Source organism: Platalea leucorodia (genome assembly GCF_965183815.1).
Source record: "Platalea leucorodia genome assembly, chromosome: 9".
Taxonomy (NCBI): Eukaryota; Metazoa; Chordata; class Aves; order Pelecaniformes; family Threskiornithidae; genus Platalea; species Platalea leucorodia.
In genome coordinates this window covers 7,199,983-7,221,684 of record NC_138831.1, presented here as the reverse complement: position 1 = coordinate 7,221,684, position 21,702 = coordinate 7,199,983, and the positions used below count along the sequence as shown (strand labels likewise).

General features: G+C 41.2%; 1 protein-coding gene across 1 annotated transcript in view; it reads right to left on the bottom strand.

Moving 5' to 3' along the window:
* The window catches only part of PTPRG (protein tyrosine phosphatase receptor type G), a 415,182-nt gene that overhangs the window by 17,404 nt on the left and 376,076 nt on the right, over nt 1-21,702 (bottom strand). The window contains exons 15-16 of the mRNA XM_082322783.1: nt 10,572-10,663; nt 89-185 (exon numbers count right to left, since the gene is read on the bottom strand). Coding sequence (XP_082178909.1) covers nt 89-185; nt 10,572-10,663 — 189 coding nt within the window. The remainder of the gene's footprint in view (nt 1-88; nt 186-10,571; nt 10,664-21,702) is intronic.

Genomic DNA, 21,702 nt, shown 5'->3' with positions numbered 1-21,702 from the left:
ACTGGAAGCCACCTGCCTTTTCCAGTCACACACAGACGCGCTGTGAGAGAAGAGTGCCTTTTCGGGTTGATTCATTGGGCTTACTTACAGGCTAGGATGTTGATGTATCTGTTCTTGTGCTTGTTGTCGGGGTGGTTGGAATGCTCTGCAGTGATGTTCATGTCGGCCGTACAGCGCTGCACTTCCTAGGCATAGAAATTATTCAAATGGAAAATGCGTCAGTCCAAAAAATTTAAGCTTTATCTCCTTTTGCAACGGCTTACAGAAATCATGTTTAAAATATCGATATCTTAATTGCTGGATTGAACACTGAGTCCTTCAGTATCTCCCTGTATGACATGGTCTGCTTAAACTGAGCCGTGTTGGCTGCTGCCTGGTGTGCGGTTGTGCTCCTCTCCACAGACCTGCTGACAGACGCACTTTGGGCACCCTGAGGGCTGACTGTCCCCTCTGGCCAGCAGTCCGTCCGTCTTCTGGACTGCCTCTCCTGTGATGCCCCACTCTGTCCCCTCTTGGGAAGGGAAGCCAGAGTCCCTCAAAGGCAAGAGCAGCCACTGCAGTGTAAGAAACTAAGCACAAAAACCACTTCAACAGAAGCCTTTGACCACTGGACAACTTATCTGCTTATAACCTCTCAAAACAGGGTTTCTGACATTTAAGTTTGGCACTGACCTTTTGTTAGTCCTCTGCAGAGAGATGCCTTTTATAAAATATAAATAAAATAGATCTCTGAAGATAACAGCGAGTGCTTTAAATACCACTGCTTGGACACTGATTAACAGCCCATGATATAGTGAAAAAGATTGGACCCATGTATATACACATTTACAAAGCAGAAAGAGGCCAGGCTTGCCAAGGTGTTCCTGAAGCTAGAGATGCAGAGTTCTGTCCAGTTGAGGCTGTAGGTTAGATACCTAATTCCCATCGATTTTTTGTAGTTCTTAACCTACCCCTTACTTACACTGTCCAACAACAGAATACAGAGCTATTGAAATGGGGCAATGGAGGGTCTTTTCTCTGACCTTAGAGAAAAGCAGCTATTCCCCTTGGCCAGACTGTCCTAGAGAGTTACGTACTTCAGAGACTGTCTTGCAAACTGAATCGCTAAAACTGATGTGTGATACCACCTCCAAGATAAATTTTTTTTTTTTAATCTATTTAACCACAATCTTCCTGAAAAAGCTAACCCCCTTTTTATCACTAGCATAAATATTCTTAGTTTAAAAACACATTTTAAAAAAAATATATCAATGTTTGGAGTTTACAAAGTTGTGGAAGAAACTATATTTATTCAAATCTTTTGCGAGTCCCAGAAATTGCACCAAACAGAACCAATTTCCCCCAAGGATATACAGGGAAGTGCCAAATTACTTTGTGCTTCAGGCTTTAAAAATAACAGTATACAACCTGCCTAAAAGGGAAAGTCATTAGGAGCTCACAGCTGCTACAAAGATCACGAGCTAAGTGACAGAGAAAAATTATCAAGAGAAATGCTATACAAACAGCAGATGTAACAGAGTTCAGCATTATGCAGACATTTCACAAAGGACTTGCGTAGCAATTTTGGTATCTTCCCCAGCATTTACATTTTAAAAGTGCAAAGTATACTAAAACCTTGAACGTTTTACAGCTTTTATATCCACAAGACACTCCCAAATAACAATTGCCTCTCTCTCTCTCCCCGCCCTCTCCATAGGGAGAAACGTACTACATTCAAGGAGATGAGCTGAGCAAAGACAAAGAGAAATAAAGCAAAACTCTCAGCTGGCCCAAATAGAATTTTCATAGTTCCATATCTATCACAGAAATAAAAAAACACATTAAAGCGTGCACTTCCCCTAATTCTGCCTGTCAGCTCCAGTAAGCAAGGGACTTCTGGTTACACAATGGGCAGGATCAGTTCAGCCTAAGTCATAACTGAAAAAGCAGCATCGCTTACATGTTAGATTGATTTAATGTAATTTCGTTTTACCTTTTTTTTGCATTTAGAAATCACATGACATCACTGCTGTACCATTGTAGGTCAAACCTGAAAAATATCCCCCAGCTCCTGAAAAGCCTCACGTCAAACTCTACATCCCTGCATCACTACAAAATTCTTTTTAGAAGTTATTAGCATTGAAATATTTATGCCAAATGCTGTAGAATTTAATACAGATGAATCCAATAAGGTTCTGTGGAGAATACTCTAAAAAGTTATAGAATTTAATAGGGAATTACCTCCCTGCTAAGGAATTTTCTCTGACAGTTTAAATACTACACAGTAAATGTATCACTTTCTATTAAATTCTATAGGATTTTTCCATAAGGGAATTGTTAGTGAGGTTAATCATTTTAATTAACCTTTTTATGTTGATGCTGACTGTTTTCTCAACTGTACATGTTCCCAGCTGGCCAATATAAAGTTAATAGAAGAAGAAGATTAAGCTAAGACGGTGAAAAACACAGCAAGGGAAAAGAAGGTCTGACGCTGTGAGAGCTGATCATCTGAAAATGGCTTTTCTTAACACATAACATTCTAAATGATTTTTAATACTCTGCAAAGCTGCCGTAATGGTGGATTCCTATGTCTGCACACTGCAAAAGCATAGCAAAAGGAGACCGTTCAAGAAAAGCTTCCCCCTTGCCAACGTGCCTCAACTATTTTTGTCTTTTTCAAAAGCAATGTAGAACAATAAAAGGCCATTTTGTCTTCAGCTCCCCCCTCCCCGACCCCTGCCAGTCCAGGACACAACCAATGCTTTGGAACATTGAAGATGTCCACCAAGAAGGAGCCTGAGGACACCCTCCAGCTCTGGGTGTGCCACTGACAACGCTTGGCTGTGCCGCACGGACAGATCAAGTTGAGAGCGGAGGGTGGTTATCCGTGCTCTCTTACCCTCCTACACTCATCTCTCCAAATTCTAGCAGCAAATTACTAAACCACAGGCTCACCCCACCAGACAGTAAGGCACAAGTTAACATTCCTTTGTTATTAAACTCAAAGTGGTTGTCTTTCATCAATGCACAAAATGCTGCAAGAAGACAAGACCAGTTGCAGCCTGTTATCTCTGCCTCTGTTCAGAGTATTATTTACCCTTTGGCAGAAGAGGACAGCCCGGTGTTAATAAATATCACCCTGGAGAAAGTTCCAAATCATCTTAATTACGCCATTTTACCACATTTATGTATATTATATATTTACTTTCCCAGCATTTTCTATTGCTTGTGCAATGAACACCCTGGGATTTCTAAATCTTACCGGCTACCAAATTCGCATTTAAAACATCACCATGATTATATTATTACAACTTAAGTTTGCAGGCAGGCCAGCAGGTCGGGTCTGATACCAGGCTGCTCGTTGCAGCCTAAACAAACTCCTCTCCAATTAGCACGAAACTGCTGCTGGCACTTTGGAGAAGGACAGATAGTGTCCATATCGCCACATCCATAACTCATCCACAAACCTTTCAGCTCTAGTCTTTTCTTTGGCTTTCCTTAATCCCGCTTAGTCTCTTCCACTGCCGGCTGGCTAGCACGCTGCTGCTCTTCATGTTTAACTTTGCAGAACACATTACTGTCCAAAGATGAATGGATACAGGCTCTTATTCTGTCCTTTCAACTTATCATTGACAACCCACGAAACCAAAGTACATGGTTTCAATTGACCGTTAGTTACTGTAAAAAGTGTTCTAGTCTATGCTATTATGGCTAATTTACCTTTTAATTATATTGTCCATGCTAATGCTAATTGGAATTTGATACACCCAGGTTTAACAACCCATTTTCATTGCCTTTCTGAAACAAGTTACAGATTAGTTTCTTCTAAACTTCAAAGAATTTCCATTTAAGTGTAAAATCAAACTGCTCCAGTGTCTTGCTGGCAATGTAAGGTTCTGAGCAAGGATTTTTGCTACAGTGACTGAGCAGGAACTCGGTCTCTTGATTTGGCCTTATGCAGTGCTGCTGTTGTTTCCCATTATTTCAGTCTGATGTCCTAACAGGGGCTGAACTGTGAAAGCCTATGAATAGCAATGAGGAGGAATCATGAACAAAGAAAAGATCCTAATCTGAAGGACTAAATTAGAGAACATCCATAGCTCTGTTTTGATATTATTGTGATATTTTTCAGCATGAAAGCAGCTAGTTCATCCACCCCTAAAATAATTGTTGACATATTATTTTAATCCCAAATTAGAGAATTCTGTGGTAGTGCTCTTGCTGTTTGTTGTATCACAGCGAACATGAAGGCAGCATACCAGCAGAGACAGCAGATAGTATTTGAAGGTATCCCACAGGAATAGTGTAGATTTTTGTGATAATTTAGCACTAGTATAAACTCTCCGATGGCACTCAAGAGAGAGGTGAGCTGGAGACAGCCTAGAAAGAAGAGGAAAATAAACAAACCAAAAGGACTCAACACAGGAATAACAGTGGAGGAATCATGAATAGATGGCTAAAAGTTCATGTAAATGAATGAGAGAGGAGAGGACGGGGGAGGACCGTTTGCTTGCGGTGTCCTGCCCTTCCTTAGGCAGAGAGGTGTCAGAGCCTGTCTGAAACCTTGCATTGCCCGTGTGGGCTATGGCTCCTCCGAGCGGGGCTTCCAGGCAGAAACTCTGGGTATGGCTGTGGTACTATGGTTAGTAACAGAAAGCCCAGATATCTGAACTTCTTTGATTGCTTCTCTTCGACTTTAACTCTTAATTCAAAATGCCAATTCCTTCGGGTAGGTCAAGCGGTGAGATAAGAATCAAGAGCTCCAGGAAGACCTTCTTGTGCAGCAATTCTTCCTCCGCCAGCCTCACAGTGCTGCTTCCCTTTGGTATCAGTACAGCAACACACAAGTGGAAAATACCTCTAATTATGGCAGTTTTGGGCCAGGGTTATAAAACATTTCCCAGTGCAGTAATGTCTGCTAGCAGCATGCTTTTGAAATGGCATCTTTCTACTGTCAAATTCCTTGGTGTAGATGCAGTTATAAGCATGTGTCTGGTGTAAGCTGTGTCTAATCTGTAAGGGATGCCAGTATAACTACACAGTGTTTTTAGTGTCTCAACAAATGTGCAAAGTGCAGCGTTATCTGTCTTCAATGCAGCCCTTCGCTCGAGAGTAACATTCTGAGGTCACCGGTTAAAAAGAGCTAGTGACCCCTGCCCCAAGCAGCAGCAACCATGAGGATAACGTTAGCAAATCCCTGCCACATCGCTGAAGATATAGATTTATGTTATTTTCTTACATTTCAGGACATTTAGAAGAAGGTGCCACTGGAGTATAAAGATATTTTCAATTTATGTGATGAGAGAGCTAGACAGCCTGCCTCCAAGTTCAGCGAGCCTGTTCAGACTCCAAATTGGCAATGAATCATTACACTCACACGGCCACAGGCAGGAGAGGTCTGCGGAGATTGCATTCACCCACTCTAATCGCTCCCGCAGCAGCACTGGCCAACCCACTCCAGAATTAGGGAGGAGGGAAATAAAACTGTCTGACCTCAGAAATCCAAATACTGCATTATACTCTAAAAATTCATAGTTAGCTTTGGGGATGGAGGGTGATTTCTTGGCTTAGTGTTCCTTTCTTAGAGCAAAAGGACACGACTACTCAAAAAACTTACCGTGTTATTCCAGTAACCAGCCAGGGGGAGGGAGTGAAAAGCTTTACCGTGGGAGGTGGCACTTCACACTCTTTTTGATACAAAAATTTGGAGGGCACATGCCCTATATAGTCAGGCTATCAGGGGAATAGAAGATGACAAATGTGACATCAGTTTTTAAAATGAGATCCAGAAGAGATTTCAGGCACTACAGCCCACTAAATCTGACTTCTCTGTGGGGCAAACTGCTAGACGCTGTAATAAATAGCAGAGCTAGTGAATGCCTCTAACACACTGTGAAGAGGTCCCTGAAGAAGTCCATAGGTAAGAACAGTCTGGAAGAGAACAGCGCATTTGGATTTCCAAAATGTTTGTGAAATGCCTCTCGGAAAACATTACTTTAAAAACTGATCTGTCTTGGAGCGAAAGGAAAAGTCACCTTGTAGACCAACAGTTTAAAGGCGGGACTCACTGCCCAGGAATTGTCAGTGCTCAGATCTCACCAGTGGGACCTTACGGGGACCTAATCTACTCATAAATGGACTGCAGAAGAGACAAAGTGTGTTTGTGGTACAACATTATTCAGGATAATTAGAACAAAAGCTGTTTGTGAAGGGAAGCAGCACAATCTTGCAATACTGAGTGACTGAGTGATAAAATGGCAAATGAAATTCAATGTTGATAAATGCAAAGTGATGTACTTGGGAAAAACAACCCTAACTATACATACATACTGACAGGTTCCCAATTTGCTATTGCCATTCAGTGACGAGACCTTGGGGTCACAGCTGATAGTTTTCTGGAGGTGTCAGATGAGTGCTCGGTAGTTGTTAAAAAACAAATAGTATGTTAGGAAGGAGGAACGTAATAGAAAACCAAACAGAAAACATCACTGTGCTCCCGCAGAATTCTGCAGTAAACCCACTCATTAAATACTGTGCACAGTTTTGGCCTTCCCATCTCGAAAAGGATATGGTAAAGGAAGGAAAAAAGGTAGAGAGAGAACAAGTCAACATAAGTCTAGAATGGCTTCCTCAAACAAACAAATTAAATAGTTTAGACTTCTTCAGATTTGAAAACAGATGATTAAGGGGGAATATGAGGGAGGCAGACAGAATCATCTGAGGCATTTAAGTGAACAGGGATGTACTTTGTAATGCAAAAATGAGGAGGCACCAAGAAAAGTTATTAGGCATGAGTTAAAAGCAAAAGGAAGCCTTTTTTTGTGGAACAAATTGTAGAATTCATTGCCATGGGATGCTTTGGACAGCAGAAGTCTAAAAGTGTTCAAGAGACCATTAGAAATTTGTGGAAGAAAGATCTATCGAAGTCTATTAAACATAATGATGCCAAGAAAATCTCTGGCTAGACAAGGAGTAGATATAATCTTTGGCTCAGGAAGCCTCTCAATCTCTGCTCAGTCTTGCCACCAAGCCCTGCCCCAGTGCTGCCCTGTAAAAATGTGGTACGTCACCCTGTATCCCATAGCAAGAGGGTGCTGGAGCTGCCCGACTGCAAGGCAAAAAACCTCCTTGAAATTTTTCAGTACTAGGTTGAACAAGTTCCAAGATGGAATACAAAGAGTTATATCGGAGACCAGCACTGGCGATGCAGGATTGTGGACTTTATTTTAAAAAGCTATTTGTTGTTCGGTATTAAATTGGGCCTTATATTTCTAGTTTATATCAAAACCTGAAAATTCATAGGACTCAAAGGAAATCTTAACAATTCTGTATATACAAGAAAGCCCAGCTATCACCAGACAATAAAGCTCGCTACTTGCATTATGATTACCCAAAGGGAATAAGGATTCATTTTGGATGTACTTTCTAAGGAAAGATTCGTGACTTCAAAGTCCTTTTTTCCTCTGCACATAAAACGCTTCCTAAGCACATTCACAAAATATTTAGCTGTAATTACAGCTCATTTTTAGAGGAGGAGGGAGTAGTCACACAATTGACTTTCAAAGGAATCTTCTTCACGTAAAAACCAACTCAATATAACGCCACAACATGCTGCCAAAAACACCAGAAGAGACACCAAAACCTAGCAACAAACAAATGGAGAATGTTTACCTTCTACATTGGACAGAGTATGTGTGTGCCTAGCTTAGTCTTTCCTTTCACGGGTTCCACCATAAAACCTCCTGCCACAGAGATTTCTGAAGAGATTTTTGATCCTTTTATCCTCTAAAAAAAATCCCATGCGCTGGCTATCTTTGGGAAGATTTATTTATTCTGTAGCATTGATCACATTTTTTCAGCATTTCCTTGCCATCTTCTTCTCTCTTCCTTTTAGATGTAAAAAGCATATTTTTTGTAAAAAGCCCATATGACTGCAGAACCCAATACCTTTTTTCAGAAGTTCCCCAGGCATGAAGGGGGTGGAGGTACATCATTGATGCATACTGCCCAGTCCCTCAGCATGTGATCTAGATCGGGTATCAGCACAAAATCCTATTTTTGCTAAAGCAGCAAGACCTCATGATGAGAAGTTCATGCTGCTTTTCTGTTGTTATGTGCAAGAATGGTAACAGTTGCCCATGGCAGAAAGTTAGAGAGGTGTGGGCAGACAGTAACTGGTCCCAGATGAAGTCTACTGGCACAGTGGCAACTTGCTAACTTATTTGAAAGAAATCTGAGCATGCATTATGAATTTGCACCCACCCTGCACTTAGCATGATGTGGCTGCGCACCCAAGGCTAGCAGCCCTGTAACACCAGATTTTCTGTTTCAGCTGGAATCCTACTGTTTCTCCATAAAACATTAGCTAATTCTTCAATCTAGCTGGCAGATAAAATTCCAGCACATACACCATGGCTGGATCTGACTGGACATGAGAAGTTACACCACTAGCCACTTCCAATAGCTGCTGTATAAATGTAACCTCAGGCTCCTGTATCCCTCAGCCACTTTCAAAACTGGGATTCTGATTCTGACTCAGTTTAGGCACTTGAGAAACATTCTACCTACAGGGTCTGTGAAAAAAACTGGGTTTCACTCTTCTGTCCCATCCCTGTGAACCATAAGGAAGAAAATCAAGCCCACGGGGCATCAGCAGGGCAGAACATAAGCAATGAAAGGGAGCTGGATGGTTTATCCCAGACAGTGATTGTCTTGTTCCTACTCCTTCTCCTTACTCTAGGAAAAGATTTCATTTACTCTTTAGGAAGCCGAGACCTCAGCTACGGAGAAATACATCTGGAGTAGCTATACTGACTTCAAAGGAGATGCTCCAAATTTTAAGCCAGCACGGAGAACAGAATTTGGTGTGTGCAGTGCAGTTGGAGGAGTTTAACTTCCCTTCAGAGGGGACCCCGTGCTCTCCAGAAGAGGACTAATTGGCCAAAGCCATCTCTCTGACTGGCTGCCACGGCGTGGCACTCGCAGCAGGGAGCTCCAGGAGGAAGGGAAAAAATAGGGCTATTAGAGCAGTGTTTTTCTTTGCTAAAACACGGGCAGAAGGTGTCCAACATTTGTTAATAGCAGTGATTTTGCGACAGCTGAAGCAAAGCCTGCTTAAAGTCAGACCAAGTTTACAGATGTGTTGCTGATTATTTTGAATAATTAAATGGTGTAAAACCCAGCTGTGATGAATAGCACTGGGGTCGCAATTCATAAATAATTGAGAAGAGTGAGTCGCATTTGATCATCCTGATCAAATTCTGCTCTCTTGTGAATAAATGTTTGTCCTGAATACCATCAACATTGTTAAATGCCTCAATATTCCTGCTCAGCCATCCAGCCAGCAGTCAATTGAACTAAATCACTTTAACACCTTACACATTTGCCTTCCTCATGAATACAAAACGTTTCTAACTTACACAATGGTTTTTGGGCATCAGACAAAGCAGCCACTCTTTATAGACAGTAACCAAACAGCAACAATAAATGTTTTAAATGATCCCATTAAAAACAATTCCTGCATACAGTCTTGTCTTTACTGCAGTAAGTGAAGAAGCTGTAGATATTAGGCCACCTATTTTGGTTCACTGCCTTGTTTGTAAGCAGAGCTGCCTCTCTGATTCCCATGCAGCACACAAACACACCTCCTTTTGCTGGTAAGGACGCCAGCAGCACAGCTCCATGCAATTCCTGGGGCTCCTCCTGCTTCTCGGTACTTCCAAAAGTTCAGCAGTGACTGTGATTAGGTTGAATGAAATAAATGCCTTAAAACTAGTCAGAGAATACTGACTTGAGCTTATTAGGGCCTGACTCCGCAGCCCATTCTCATACTGTGTGATGTTTACCATGCTTGCACAATACGGTTTGGTAACCCAGAGGTGGAAAACTACTTTCACTTCATTGGAATTACCTCCAATTTACAGCAGATTTATAGGTCAGAATCTGTACTAAACAGGTAACAAAATTTAAAATAGTCATATTAGGTAAATACTACCAACTAAATCCTGAAGCCTTTCTCCTTAGTTTTACTGGAACAAAATAACGGATGACTTCAACAGCAATCTTTCCTGGCTGAACAGAGGATGAACAAGGACTCCAGGAACTGACCCATAGTTTGAGTTTTCGTAAAAGACCAAATTCTACTACTCTTACTCATAGTGAGCACTACTTTATTCCTTTTGGGCTACTCAAGGGGTATGTGACTTCTCAGTGTGACTAAGAGGAGCAAATTCTGGGCCAACAAGAGTAAAATAAGATGCAGATTATAAGAAAAGCCTGGAGTTAAAAACAACCACTTGTATGTTCATGTCATTCCTGGGGGCCTGCAGGCAGCTTTTCCTATTTAATAAAAACCTAGGAGGGTCCCCCCTTAAAGGCACCAAATCTGTGGTGGTTTGAATTATCTGTAAATGTCCAGTTCCCCATTGCTCATACCTGGTGGCAAACCGGTATTTCCTTATTTCTTCTGATACATTGGAGCATTGCATTTACCTGACATGACAGCATCACACAGATGTCGCACGGTCCTTAAGTATTAATACACAATTAACTTTAGGAAAACAACATTTTATTGGTGGGTTATTAAACCGTACCTCAAAGTCTTCGGAGAACCCATGCTGGTTATTAGAATACAGCTCACTGATGTGTTTAACGAACTGCTTGACTGGAATTGCTTCCATATCATCTGTAGAAAAAAAAGAGGCATTCAGAGTTGCTATTTGTCGCATACATAAACCTTCAGCTACAAACTCAGGAGAGAAAGTCTTCACTCAATATCACCTAGATCTGAGTTCCCAGAGGCACAGCTAGTTCAATATGTGATAATAAGAAATCTTGATGAATCTGGCCAATTTTGAGGTAAACTCTTCATATTATATTTCTAATTCTAAGCACTGCAGTTATGAATACTGAGAGTCTATTCCCCACGATGATAATTTACAAAGTCCAATTGAAGTTCAAGGATCATTTAGTTCTTGTTTGCAGTTTGAAGATGGCTGTAGATGGGATGAAGAGGCCTCCTCTCCTTCCACATTGTATAAAAAGAAGAGACCCAAAATATGAAAGTACAGTTGACAATTGCCCCCAGTAATTTTTTACCAGACTGAGCAGAGACACAGGCTTTTCTCCTGAAAGTTATTAACTTTTTCCTTTTTACACAACGATGTCAAAACCAAATGGACTTATCATGAAACTGTCTCTGAGCAAAAGAACAGGCAACACAACACCCACACTAATTTGAGTTCTCTCTCATGCCAGACACTATTCATAACATTGAATATGTATTCCACTGGACCATTTGTTCTTGCTCAGCACAGTGCAAATTCTACCCAATATACCCATAAATCACGCACAGACGTTTTCTTAAAAGAAAGAAGTCAAAGGCCTGAATTGAATTAAAGACAAACAAGACTGTTTCGAGCACCTGGGACTCTGGACAGATTCTAATAAAGCTGGGGTGTAGGATGGCTGCCTTATTTCTCTCTTTTTCTCTCTCTCAAAAAAGGCCTAGATGTTGTTATAACCACCACTGCAGTTGGTAGAAACACTGTGCTTGCCAAGATTCATTAGTTAATATTTTCAGTCTGGCATTTAGAAAACCTAAATTGCTATACAACTGTGATTACTTTCAGCATGTGAAATAATCTATTGCCTGATGGCTACCATTGTCTGATTGCATGATTTTATGGCGATACTCTGGTATTTATATATTCCATTTAATATTCTTCTGAAGATCGCATCCAGTTTATGTTTACTCCCAGTAATTCAGCGGTGTATTTTTGCTCCCATTTAGCAGCCATATGGTTTGGTGCTACAGCTGCATTATAATCTAGATTCTTTTCCTTTTAAACATCTACATTATGATAGAAAAAATCCAAATATTTCTACAGATACTTAGCAAAATTTAACGATAAATAAATAGATGTGACATTTACTGTATTCAGAGTGAAAGAACTTTGGCAGCTAAAACCTCTAAGCTGTCACATATGCTTTTCTTAGCAAAGGGTATGAAGATCTGTATGTGCAAATGAGGTTCTACTTTGGCAAGAATTTTATAGATCCCTGACAATCTGATTTCTTTCCATCTGATGGCAGTTAATATTGACCATGTCATTACTTCTCTACTCTTATTTTATCAGGTAACGCTCTGAGGTGGCTTTTTTTGCATCTATCGACGTTTTCAGGTCTCAATCAGCTCTCTTCTATTTTATTTACATGAGCCAATTGTTAAAGATGTATTTGCAATCTGATCACCTCCCAGTATAGTAATGCTACTTTAATTAACCACATGCTCATTTATTGAATAATACAGAATTCAAAATATTTGACAAGTGTATGCTTATCTTAGCAAGAAGCTGCAGCATGCAGAAATGCTGGCACTTTACAATATTTAAGTGATAACATTTATTCTATGTAGTATTGAGAACATCATCATCTCATAACAACATTTGTATTAATGTTTTTGCAGCCAAGACACGTGAAGGGAATGATCTATAGGAACAGCAGTCAATAGCGAGAGCCTGTAAAACAATCTTTCCTCTCCTGAAAAGTAACCCACACATCCTAGATTTCCTTGAAAATAACTTGTGCTATGATAGCAATTTCACATGCTCTCACAAGAAAAGTTCCATAGTCATCATTTGTTTTTTTTCTTGAGTAGTCTAGCTCAACTGAGACCAACCGAGATCAAGGATTCACTGCAGCAGACCTGTGTGTCCAATTTAATTTTGCAGAAGGCAGAATTTAATTTTAATTGTGATCTGTGAGCCAAAAAATACATTAGAGATAACATGCTCTCTGGTCCATTGAACTCCCACCAATTTCAAGGATGGGTCTGCACCAGAGATCCATGGCAAAATATGGCTAGTTTTCTTTTTATCATCATCACTGCATGGTGGCAGTATGTCTCCACCTTTATAGCCACTGGTAATTCACTTCTCTGTTGTTCACTATCCTTTATTGTTTCTCTTCCCTTTTTTCTCTTCTGCATTTTCACTTCTGATTCCCTCCAGAAGCCAATGCAGTTTCTTACCCTATTTGATAACATGGGCAACAATTAAACATTAAATAAATTAAATTGGAAATACTGTTGACATATGAGCTCACTGCATGAGAGGGAGCTTATACTGCTGAAGCTGCCCATAAATTCAGGAAAACCACGCTGGAGCAAAAATGTGATTGTTTCATATTAGGAAGATTAAAATCAGAACCACAACCATTAGAAACTCAAAAAAAAGCTTATGATTTCCAGCTTTGAAATTGCCGGGATAACATGGTCCCGTGGACGCGGGACTGTGCAAGATCTGGCAGCTACTGGGCAGAAGCCAGGCGGAGGCCACCCCCTGAGGGACACGCGCAGCCCGGAGGGGACAGGCAACCTGCAGCTGGGCAGGACGGGGCCGCTCCCTGGCCGCACGCCCGGCTTGCCCCCTGCTGAGAGCCACAAGGAAGGAGCTGTAGGTAAGATATAGTCCATTACACTAACCAATGGAACAGAAAAGTGTTAAAGTAATTTGGGCCTGTATTTTTCTATCCATGACCTCCAACTCCAAACTCCCACCCAGGAACACAAATTACTTTAGCTGGGTCTATGCATGCTTAGCCATGGGCAGCTTGCCAGACCTCTGGTAAAATATGTACTCATATACTCAGCACTCTTGAATGATACCTGCTCTGACGTTATCTGAAGATGGCTGTGACCTTCTCTGAGAAAACCAACAGATGTAGCTAGATGCACAGAATATGCTTTTCCTTGCACTATCGTCAGTCCAAAGGCTTTGGTTAAGCCTTCTTTCCATCTTAAGACAAATAGACTTCAATGACTATAATTCTTTTAGTCGATTGAGGAGATTAATGGAATCCTATAATGGCTAATTAGGAGCTCTCACAGTCGTCCTGCGCATATTCCCTTTTGCACCATATACTTTCTCCCATCCAGAAGCTAGAGTGACATTTGATATTGTCAGTATGATGCTTACGTTTTGCAAGACCTACACATTATTCGAAGAGAAGAGGGAAATGTTTTAATAACATACCTTCACCTCGAACACCACAGATATAATTACAGTTCTGTCTAGCTTGGGTTTAGCCATCTGTTTTATCAGTGTCAATACAGTGATTCTGGATTTATGTCACTACAAAATATGAGCTGAATCTGGCACCATACTAACGTAAAAAGGCTTTGTGTTATGTACAGAAAGAAGTAATCTTAGATGGACAGGGCCAAAGGTCTCCAGAACTTTAAAATAATTGTATATATTTTTATTATTGTAAATAATATAACTTAGAATAATATTCCTTATAATCAAACACTACTGAAGCTGACAGGTGGGGGTATGTTTAATTACTATGCTAGATATTTAACACTTTGATGGAGTTCCCATCTTCACTTGCTGGTCCAAGAGAAGTGTCTGAAAGGAGTATCAAAAAAACAAAACCGAAGGGGACCACAATGGAGCTCATTTTCTGCCACAGAGGGAGAATGCCAAGCAGAAAGTCAAGTTTGTTTAAAAAAATGATAGAAGAGGAAAACCTTCACTTAGACCTCATTTTCTAAGAAATGGCAAATGACAATGCAGAATACTTAATACATTCCTTCAGAAGACAGCCACCTTCAAAAGAAGCCCAAAGTGTATAGAAGCAATCAAGTTAGAACAGGGTTACATTTAAAGTTTGGATAATTAGTAATCCTACCAGGAAGGATTCTTCCCTATCTCCCACTTAATAAGGTGCCTTTGTAATGTTAAAGCAATAGGGGCCAATTTCACAAGAAAAATGGGATATCGTATCAGAGGTGGCATTTCCACATAATAAGATCTCAGATTCATTTTGATTCATTTACAGCCCGAGAGCTCACTGGATAGTTTAGTGGCATTGGATTGGAATAGATGGTTTTGGGTCAGGAATTAATCCAGAAGGTCAAACCCAAAGTGCTTCCTCGTATTACCTTTGTCTAGTTTGGAGTTTTGGTGTTTCTGAAGACCAGATGTTTGACACACATGAAGAAGTCTTGGTAAGAAAATTCTCCCATGTCTTTCATTCTGTTTGTAAATGCTTTCTTTTTTCCAGCTATTATCTTACCCACTCTACTAAATCCAATATACTCCTTGTATCTTATGCCTTACTTTTAATGTGAAAGCTTATTCCATTTGTTTGTTAGTCACTGCACTTCAGTCTCTCATTTGCAAAGCCACCTGGATTCATGTGCCATAGCTGTCACGTGGCTTGGCCCATCTGCTCCAACAGCAGCCACTTACTGCACCGCTCAGCAACCCCGTGCCATCCCTTGCGTCTCAGAAGCACCTCCATCAATTCTCAGCGTGCTCTTCACAGCTGGCTTCAGCCAGAGGACGAGGGGATTCTCCCACTCCCTTCTCCCTGCCTGCGGGGCTGAGCAGTGAACTGACTCAGCCTGCTGATCTGGCTGATGACTGTAAGAAAGGATTAATTGATTTGTGGGGAAGGGGAAGAAGGATTAGTTGTCAGTGGGGTAGATGGGTTGATCCTACTCATTAGCATGAAGAATTAGCAAAGTGACAGGGAAACTGCCCTTTCTGAAAGCAGCACAAACCTAACCTGGCTTATGACAATCATGAAATCAGTGACATTGCTAGTGACATTAATCCTGGAGAACCCACTCTCAATAGCGTATCCTCACAGTTCTCATCTTCTGCAAAAACGTTTTCCTGATTAGAAAGAAATATCTACTAGTAGGATCATAGTAGGACTGAATTTGACCTCTTAACTTACTGAAAAATAACATATCTGACAAATGGTTTCCCATATCCATAGCAAACAGGCACCTTTCTGTTCCCAGCAGCACTCAACCCTGGGATGTCGATTCATCTTCCACCCCCTTATTCTCCACTGCTGGAGAGAACATTGAATGCAATCCCAGGATTTTTTTTTTTTACATTTATTTTACTGTTAACCACATTCAGTGGGGTTCATAGGTTTGTATTTTTTACAAAGAGGGATGGAAAAAATCCGCAAGCGGCTGGAATACCTAGCATCAATATTCAGGATGCATATTACTTAAAACTGAGTCTAACAGCCATTCCGTAAGCTACGATATGTATCAGAGTGAAGGCTGCAGAGCTATAGCAAAAGCTTGCCTTCACATGCAGCACTGCAGCAGAAGTAACCACGTGGAGCGCGATTCCAACAGATTCATTTCCACAATGAGCAACGGGGCGCTCGTAGCACAGATTTAAATAGGATCTATGCAGCTGTACCACGCAATATGAGAGTGCACACAACACACGGTACTGAATGAGGATGTAAAGCCCAAATATGTATTTGGTCTGTCTCTAGAAGAGTGGCTGATCATACAGAACATTGCAAGGATTAATAGCACACCCTTGGGTAAAATTCTGCCTCAGTAGAGGTTATTGAAAAACTCGTATCAATTCCACTGAGGTCAGGTGTCCCCCTCTACAGAGAAGCTTAGACAAAAACCTCTGAACCTACAGACTGAGCGTATACTCCAAATTGCACACACTTACAGGGACCAGAACCTTCACATGCAGCTCAAATTTTGGCACTGATTGAATACGAAACGTTTGAGCAGGCAACTCCACAGCCAGACCCTGCCCCAACTCACGTGAATACTGGACTCCACGAGTAATTCCGCACGTAAAAAAGGGCATTGCCCAGCTTTCTTCAAACCATTTTAGATTTAATGCATTTGAATTATACATATTTATATAGTCAGAGCCTTTAATTCTGCAGTATATTGGCCTTCGTTGCTTAACTATTTAAAATAAGAATGCAACTGAAGCCATTGTATTTCATTTGGAATAATTAATTTTTCTGACTGATCACATTGCTTGCTGTATAAAAAATGGCCAGAAATACATGAACAGTTTTATTTGTATAACATGAGTATCAATTAATTTATGATAAAACAAAGTCATTAAAAACCCCTGAATATTGAGAAGGTGCCTGCTTTCTGTGGACATCATATCCGCATAAATACTAAAAAGGCAATATAGTTTCATTCTAGGAGATCAAACTACCTGCTGAAGACCTTTCAGGTTGGCGTCCTCCTGAAGTCACTGACCTCAGTAATTAAGACAAATTATAAATTGAAATAAATTAAGATAGATAATAAATTACTAAGGGTTGATTATTGGGGACACTAATCCTCATTAATGCTCACATTTTTTGTAATCATGTGTTTATGAAGTACTGTTTTTAATAAAAAACGCCTTTCAAAGTGAAAAGGCATGGAAAACACTTCGAATACATTTGGAAGTCCTGGATAGGTGGGCACGTTGAAAGAAAAACACAGAAGTCCTTTCAGCAAGATAATTACTATCTATTTGTTATAATCAAGTCAAATGAACACAAGGGCAGGGTTCTGATAAAGGGGAGACACATGAAAAAGCAGAATATGAAAAATCACCTGTGTAATATTGTAGCTACATTCATCTCTTGCTTCAAGATTTAATCTACTACAATGCTATTAGCCATGTGTCAGTCAGGAATATAAAGATGTTACTGATAAAATTTTATATGTGTCAAAATAAGAGCTCAGTTTAAATCTGCTTGTACAAATCTTAGATTAGGTTATCATTAATTATAAATGTAATAGCAATACACTTCTTCCCTTTAAGCAAAAAACCAATTTCAGTCCAAGAGAATGAAATAATGTGAATTTTCCCTTAGCATAGACATTAAACATGATCTTATTTGGTGTTGCCTGCTAAGGAACACAATTTTAATCTCACACATTTCCATCCTCAGGTCTCAGTCGTGCCATCAATTACATACATGCCTTACATTTAAGCACATGGAGGTTCAACTCCAGGGCTCTGCATCCCGATGTGACAGCTCTCAGAAAAGGATCTATCCGCATTTCACGTGGCCACCATGAAAACATGTTTTTGGGTCATTCAGCCAACTCCCGAAGCCTCCATTACAAGTACCGTGATTAGATATACCATAAATTCTCCAGTGTACTGCAGGAGCAGGGTTGGTAGCAGAGAAAAAGGAAGGTGGATGTTCCCTAAAATACCTTGATATTTTCTTGGTTTCAGAGGACAGCTGTGTTTGCAATATTGCATTCATGAATTTAATTGAAGCTGAAGATAGGTACAATTCACAATATGGTGCTGGAACATAAATCCGCAGGGAGCAGAAAGCAGAAATAAAGTCTTAAACAGCTGAGGAGCACTACCTCAGTGCTCAGTGAAGAGCTTCATGCCCTTGAGAAATAAGTCCTCAGCTGCAGTTAGCACTTTTCCCCGTACCTCGCCAGTCTCTAGCAGAGAGGATCACTGTGCGCTGTAGCGGCCACAGACGTGTCCTGGTGCTCTCCTCTTTAGCTCTTGGGATGCAACTTGAGACAGCTACATCTTAGCAGAAAACAGTAAGATACCAAGCCACTGTTGGGAACCTGCAGTTTCCTTGTCAAATGAGATACCTCTTGTTACAGTCTCTTAATAGAAACAGTTTGTCACAGGGTGGATGCAGATATCAGAAGATATGAAGATATCAGAAGTGCAGGAGCTGAGCTTGTAGAAAACACATCAAGTCTAACCACTGATGTTCGTCAGGAAAGGTTCAAGGCAACCATGGTTATTGAAGGAATAAGGAAGAAGGTTTCAAAATTCTGCAGAGATTTAACAGAAGCTAAGAGTTAATAAGATGGACTCTTGATGGGACTCTTCCTTGTAACCATGAGAAGACAGAGGGAAATGAAGGAGGGTCATGGCTGCACTGGCCTTCACACCCTCACCTGACTGCATGAGGTGGTCAAGACACCTTTTCACTGCAGCGTACTTGGCTACTCCGCTATTTCCTGGGCTCAGGCACCCACAGCGAGTCATTCTTGAAGAAGCACGAGAACGCTTCTCCGTCAGATTCTGCCACTAGTTATTTTAAATACACTATTCATAAACTCCAATATGAGTTAAAAATTAATTTACTGCCATTTAAACCTAAAACTGCATGCACCTTGATCCAAGAACTGGGAAGTGCTCCTTAGTCTTGTAGTCTAGACACAGCTGAAATGACTGGCATCACATCTGAGACATTTTACTTATATTAAAAATGGTGAAAGACATCTGGAATAATATGCTAAATGAATCAGCTGCATCGGCCAGCCATTGTGTTCTTTATGAGCCATGCTTCCCTGGACTGTGGTCAAGACTACACAGAGTTTTGAGTTTTGCCATAGGGTCAAGCCTCAACTATCTCTGTACTGATCTCACAACAAGTCCTGCTGACATCAGTGCCACAGCGTCCGTTGTGCCCGTGGGCTGGGCACGGAACCAGTAAAGCCACAGCAAGCTCCAGAACAATGCATCACCCAACAGCAGAAAAGCTCTGAAACAAAGGATGGGAGGAGGAAGGTAGAAGTGGAATTTGTGCTAGTTCCACTATTTGACGATATCCAAGTTGCGCAGAGGTGCACTTCTTCACTGCTGTTGTGGAGCAGGTCTTGCGATGAGAACAAAGGAAAACTGATGGGGATGCATTTTGTTTTGCAGTGCTGAAAACATACAGGTCTGTAGCTATGACGCTGCTGTTATTCTTACTTATCCAACTCCACTGAAAAGGATGAAGCCCAAAAACATTTTAACCAGATACTGACCCAGCTATGGAAAAAAAAAAAAAGCAAAAAACAAACAGGAACAGGAGCTGGTTTGCTGAGAAAGAGATCTTGCCAAGATCAAATGTTATAGTGAAGAGATCCAGGCAAAGATGATATGGACTTGGCCAAAATTAACTTAGTGTGGAGGCAAAGAGAGAAGATATGGAGAAATAATTTTGTTGGGCTGAATGGCAGGGGAGTTTCAGAAATCTGCCATTGATTACAGATGCATTACTGTCAGGCGCAAGGCTTATGTGAGTTTAGATTTATACCTCAGTTGTAATATCCACTGGGTGACTCAGTTAATGATATCTCCTTTGTCCTGTGTTTCTCTAGATCAAGCAGTGCAGATAATTATGAATAATGATAATGATTTGGGCCTCAGAGCAAATTTGCACAGATAAGCACACGCCTATGGGTGATGTGGCTTCATGCACAATAATTAAGCACGTACGCCATGGGAAGTGAAATAGAAAATGGGCAAAATCATTCCTTTACAAGGAGATTGTTTTAGATTTTGGACCTGAAAAATTATACTGTGTGCCTATTGCAGGTAGCTGGCAGATTGATTTTAGAGTTCATAGACCTGAGAAAACAGAGGGTTTGCCTAAACAAGAGCAGAATGTGGCGCAGAAATAAACACAAAAGCTACCTCTGAGCATGCCGACACGTCACGGAGCAGAGCGGTGGCATGCAGAGAGCCCAGAGCCCGCCTCTGAAACCTCTTGAGCTGCATCAGGACGTCGCTGTGCCTCGCTCCCAGACACCTGGCAGAGCCACCCCGCACCTGGGCCAGGACCAGCCAACCCAAACCTGCTCAGCTTCCTCCGACCGGCAGCTCGCTGCATGCTGTAGATGGGCCCTGGCAAATCTACTAAATGCCTTCAGACGCGCTGCTCTGAATTGCCATCAGTGTGGCTGCTTGCACAAAATTGAGAGTAGAAGTTGGTCTATTGAATTGTAGGAGGTAGATGCATGGTTCCGCAGGGATCTATTCAAATATCTTTTGTAAGGATAGGGTTTCACAAGTTAACAAGGTTACTTTGAAAAACTTGCTTTTGTGAAAATGCCACTTATATTTTGCTTCTAGGATCAACACGGCAAGTAAGATTTTCTCACACTCTCTGGCAGCTTCCAGAGGAAAAGTTCAGAGGCTTATCATTTCATCAGTTGCAATCAGTTCAAAAGAGAATTTCTGTCATTTAATGTTTTCAAGGCATTTCAGTGGGCTGCCTATGTGGGAGCAGTGGCTGACGTCAGAGAAGAGTGTCATTTAGCAACTGGGGGAAAACAGGCCTCTTCTACATCTCCAAACAAGGAAAATATTTAGGAGAGCTTCAAGATCTTTTCAGGCAGTGTCTCCCATCTTTGGAAAAAGCCAACATAGCTGCAATTTATCTCTACTGACTTTGAGCCTCATTACAGACTCCCTGTACAGGTAATAGTTAATACACACACAGAGGCACTTCCAGAAGGTGATTTGGCTTTTGATGGCCTTGTCAGTGCCAAGATCTTCAAGTTCATCAGTTCATTCTCTCTTAAGACCTTCTGGGCATGATTCAGCTTCAGATTAAGGCATCTCCGTTTGGATGCCTGTATGCAGGTGTCTAAATGTCCATTACATCGACAAAAAACCTATCGTTAGATTGGGAACTTGAGGGCTGGATTCACCTTTGCATCCAACTAGACTAAACTTCGGCCTAAGGCCCAGTTCTTCACATGCCTTAGAGCTCATCAGCAGTCCTTGCAGATTTTTAACTACAAAGCTTCTCGAGGGGTCTTGCAGCACTTGCTCAGCAGGTGCCTTCATCTGCAGTGCCCATTATCAGGGGTGAGCAGCTCTTCCTTAGCGTTACTGAACCTGAGCAGACCACAGCGTGCACTGCAGTGATGGTTGCATCATGTCAATCCCAAAGCTGCTGTGGTTCAACAGCTGGGCTTGCTCTAGTCATGGGAAGATGTCCCCAAAAGGCAGTGTTCTGTTCTCAGCTGCTTGTTGTTACATGCTAGAATGGCTGCTGGAGAAGCATTAGTGTACGTGCTGGCCTTACAGTACCTGCCACCTGAACAGTTTTAATGGAGCTTCTTCAGCCTATATTACAATTTATATGAATGCCGCCCAGTCT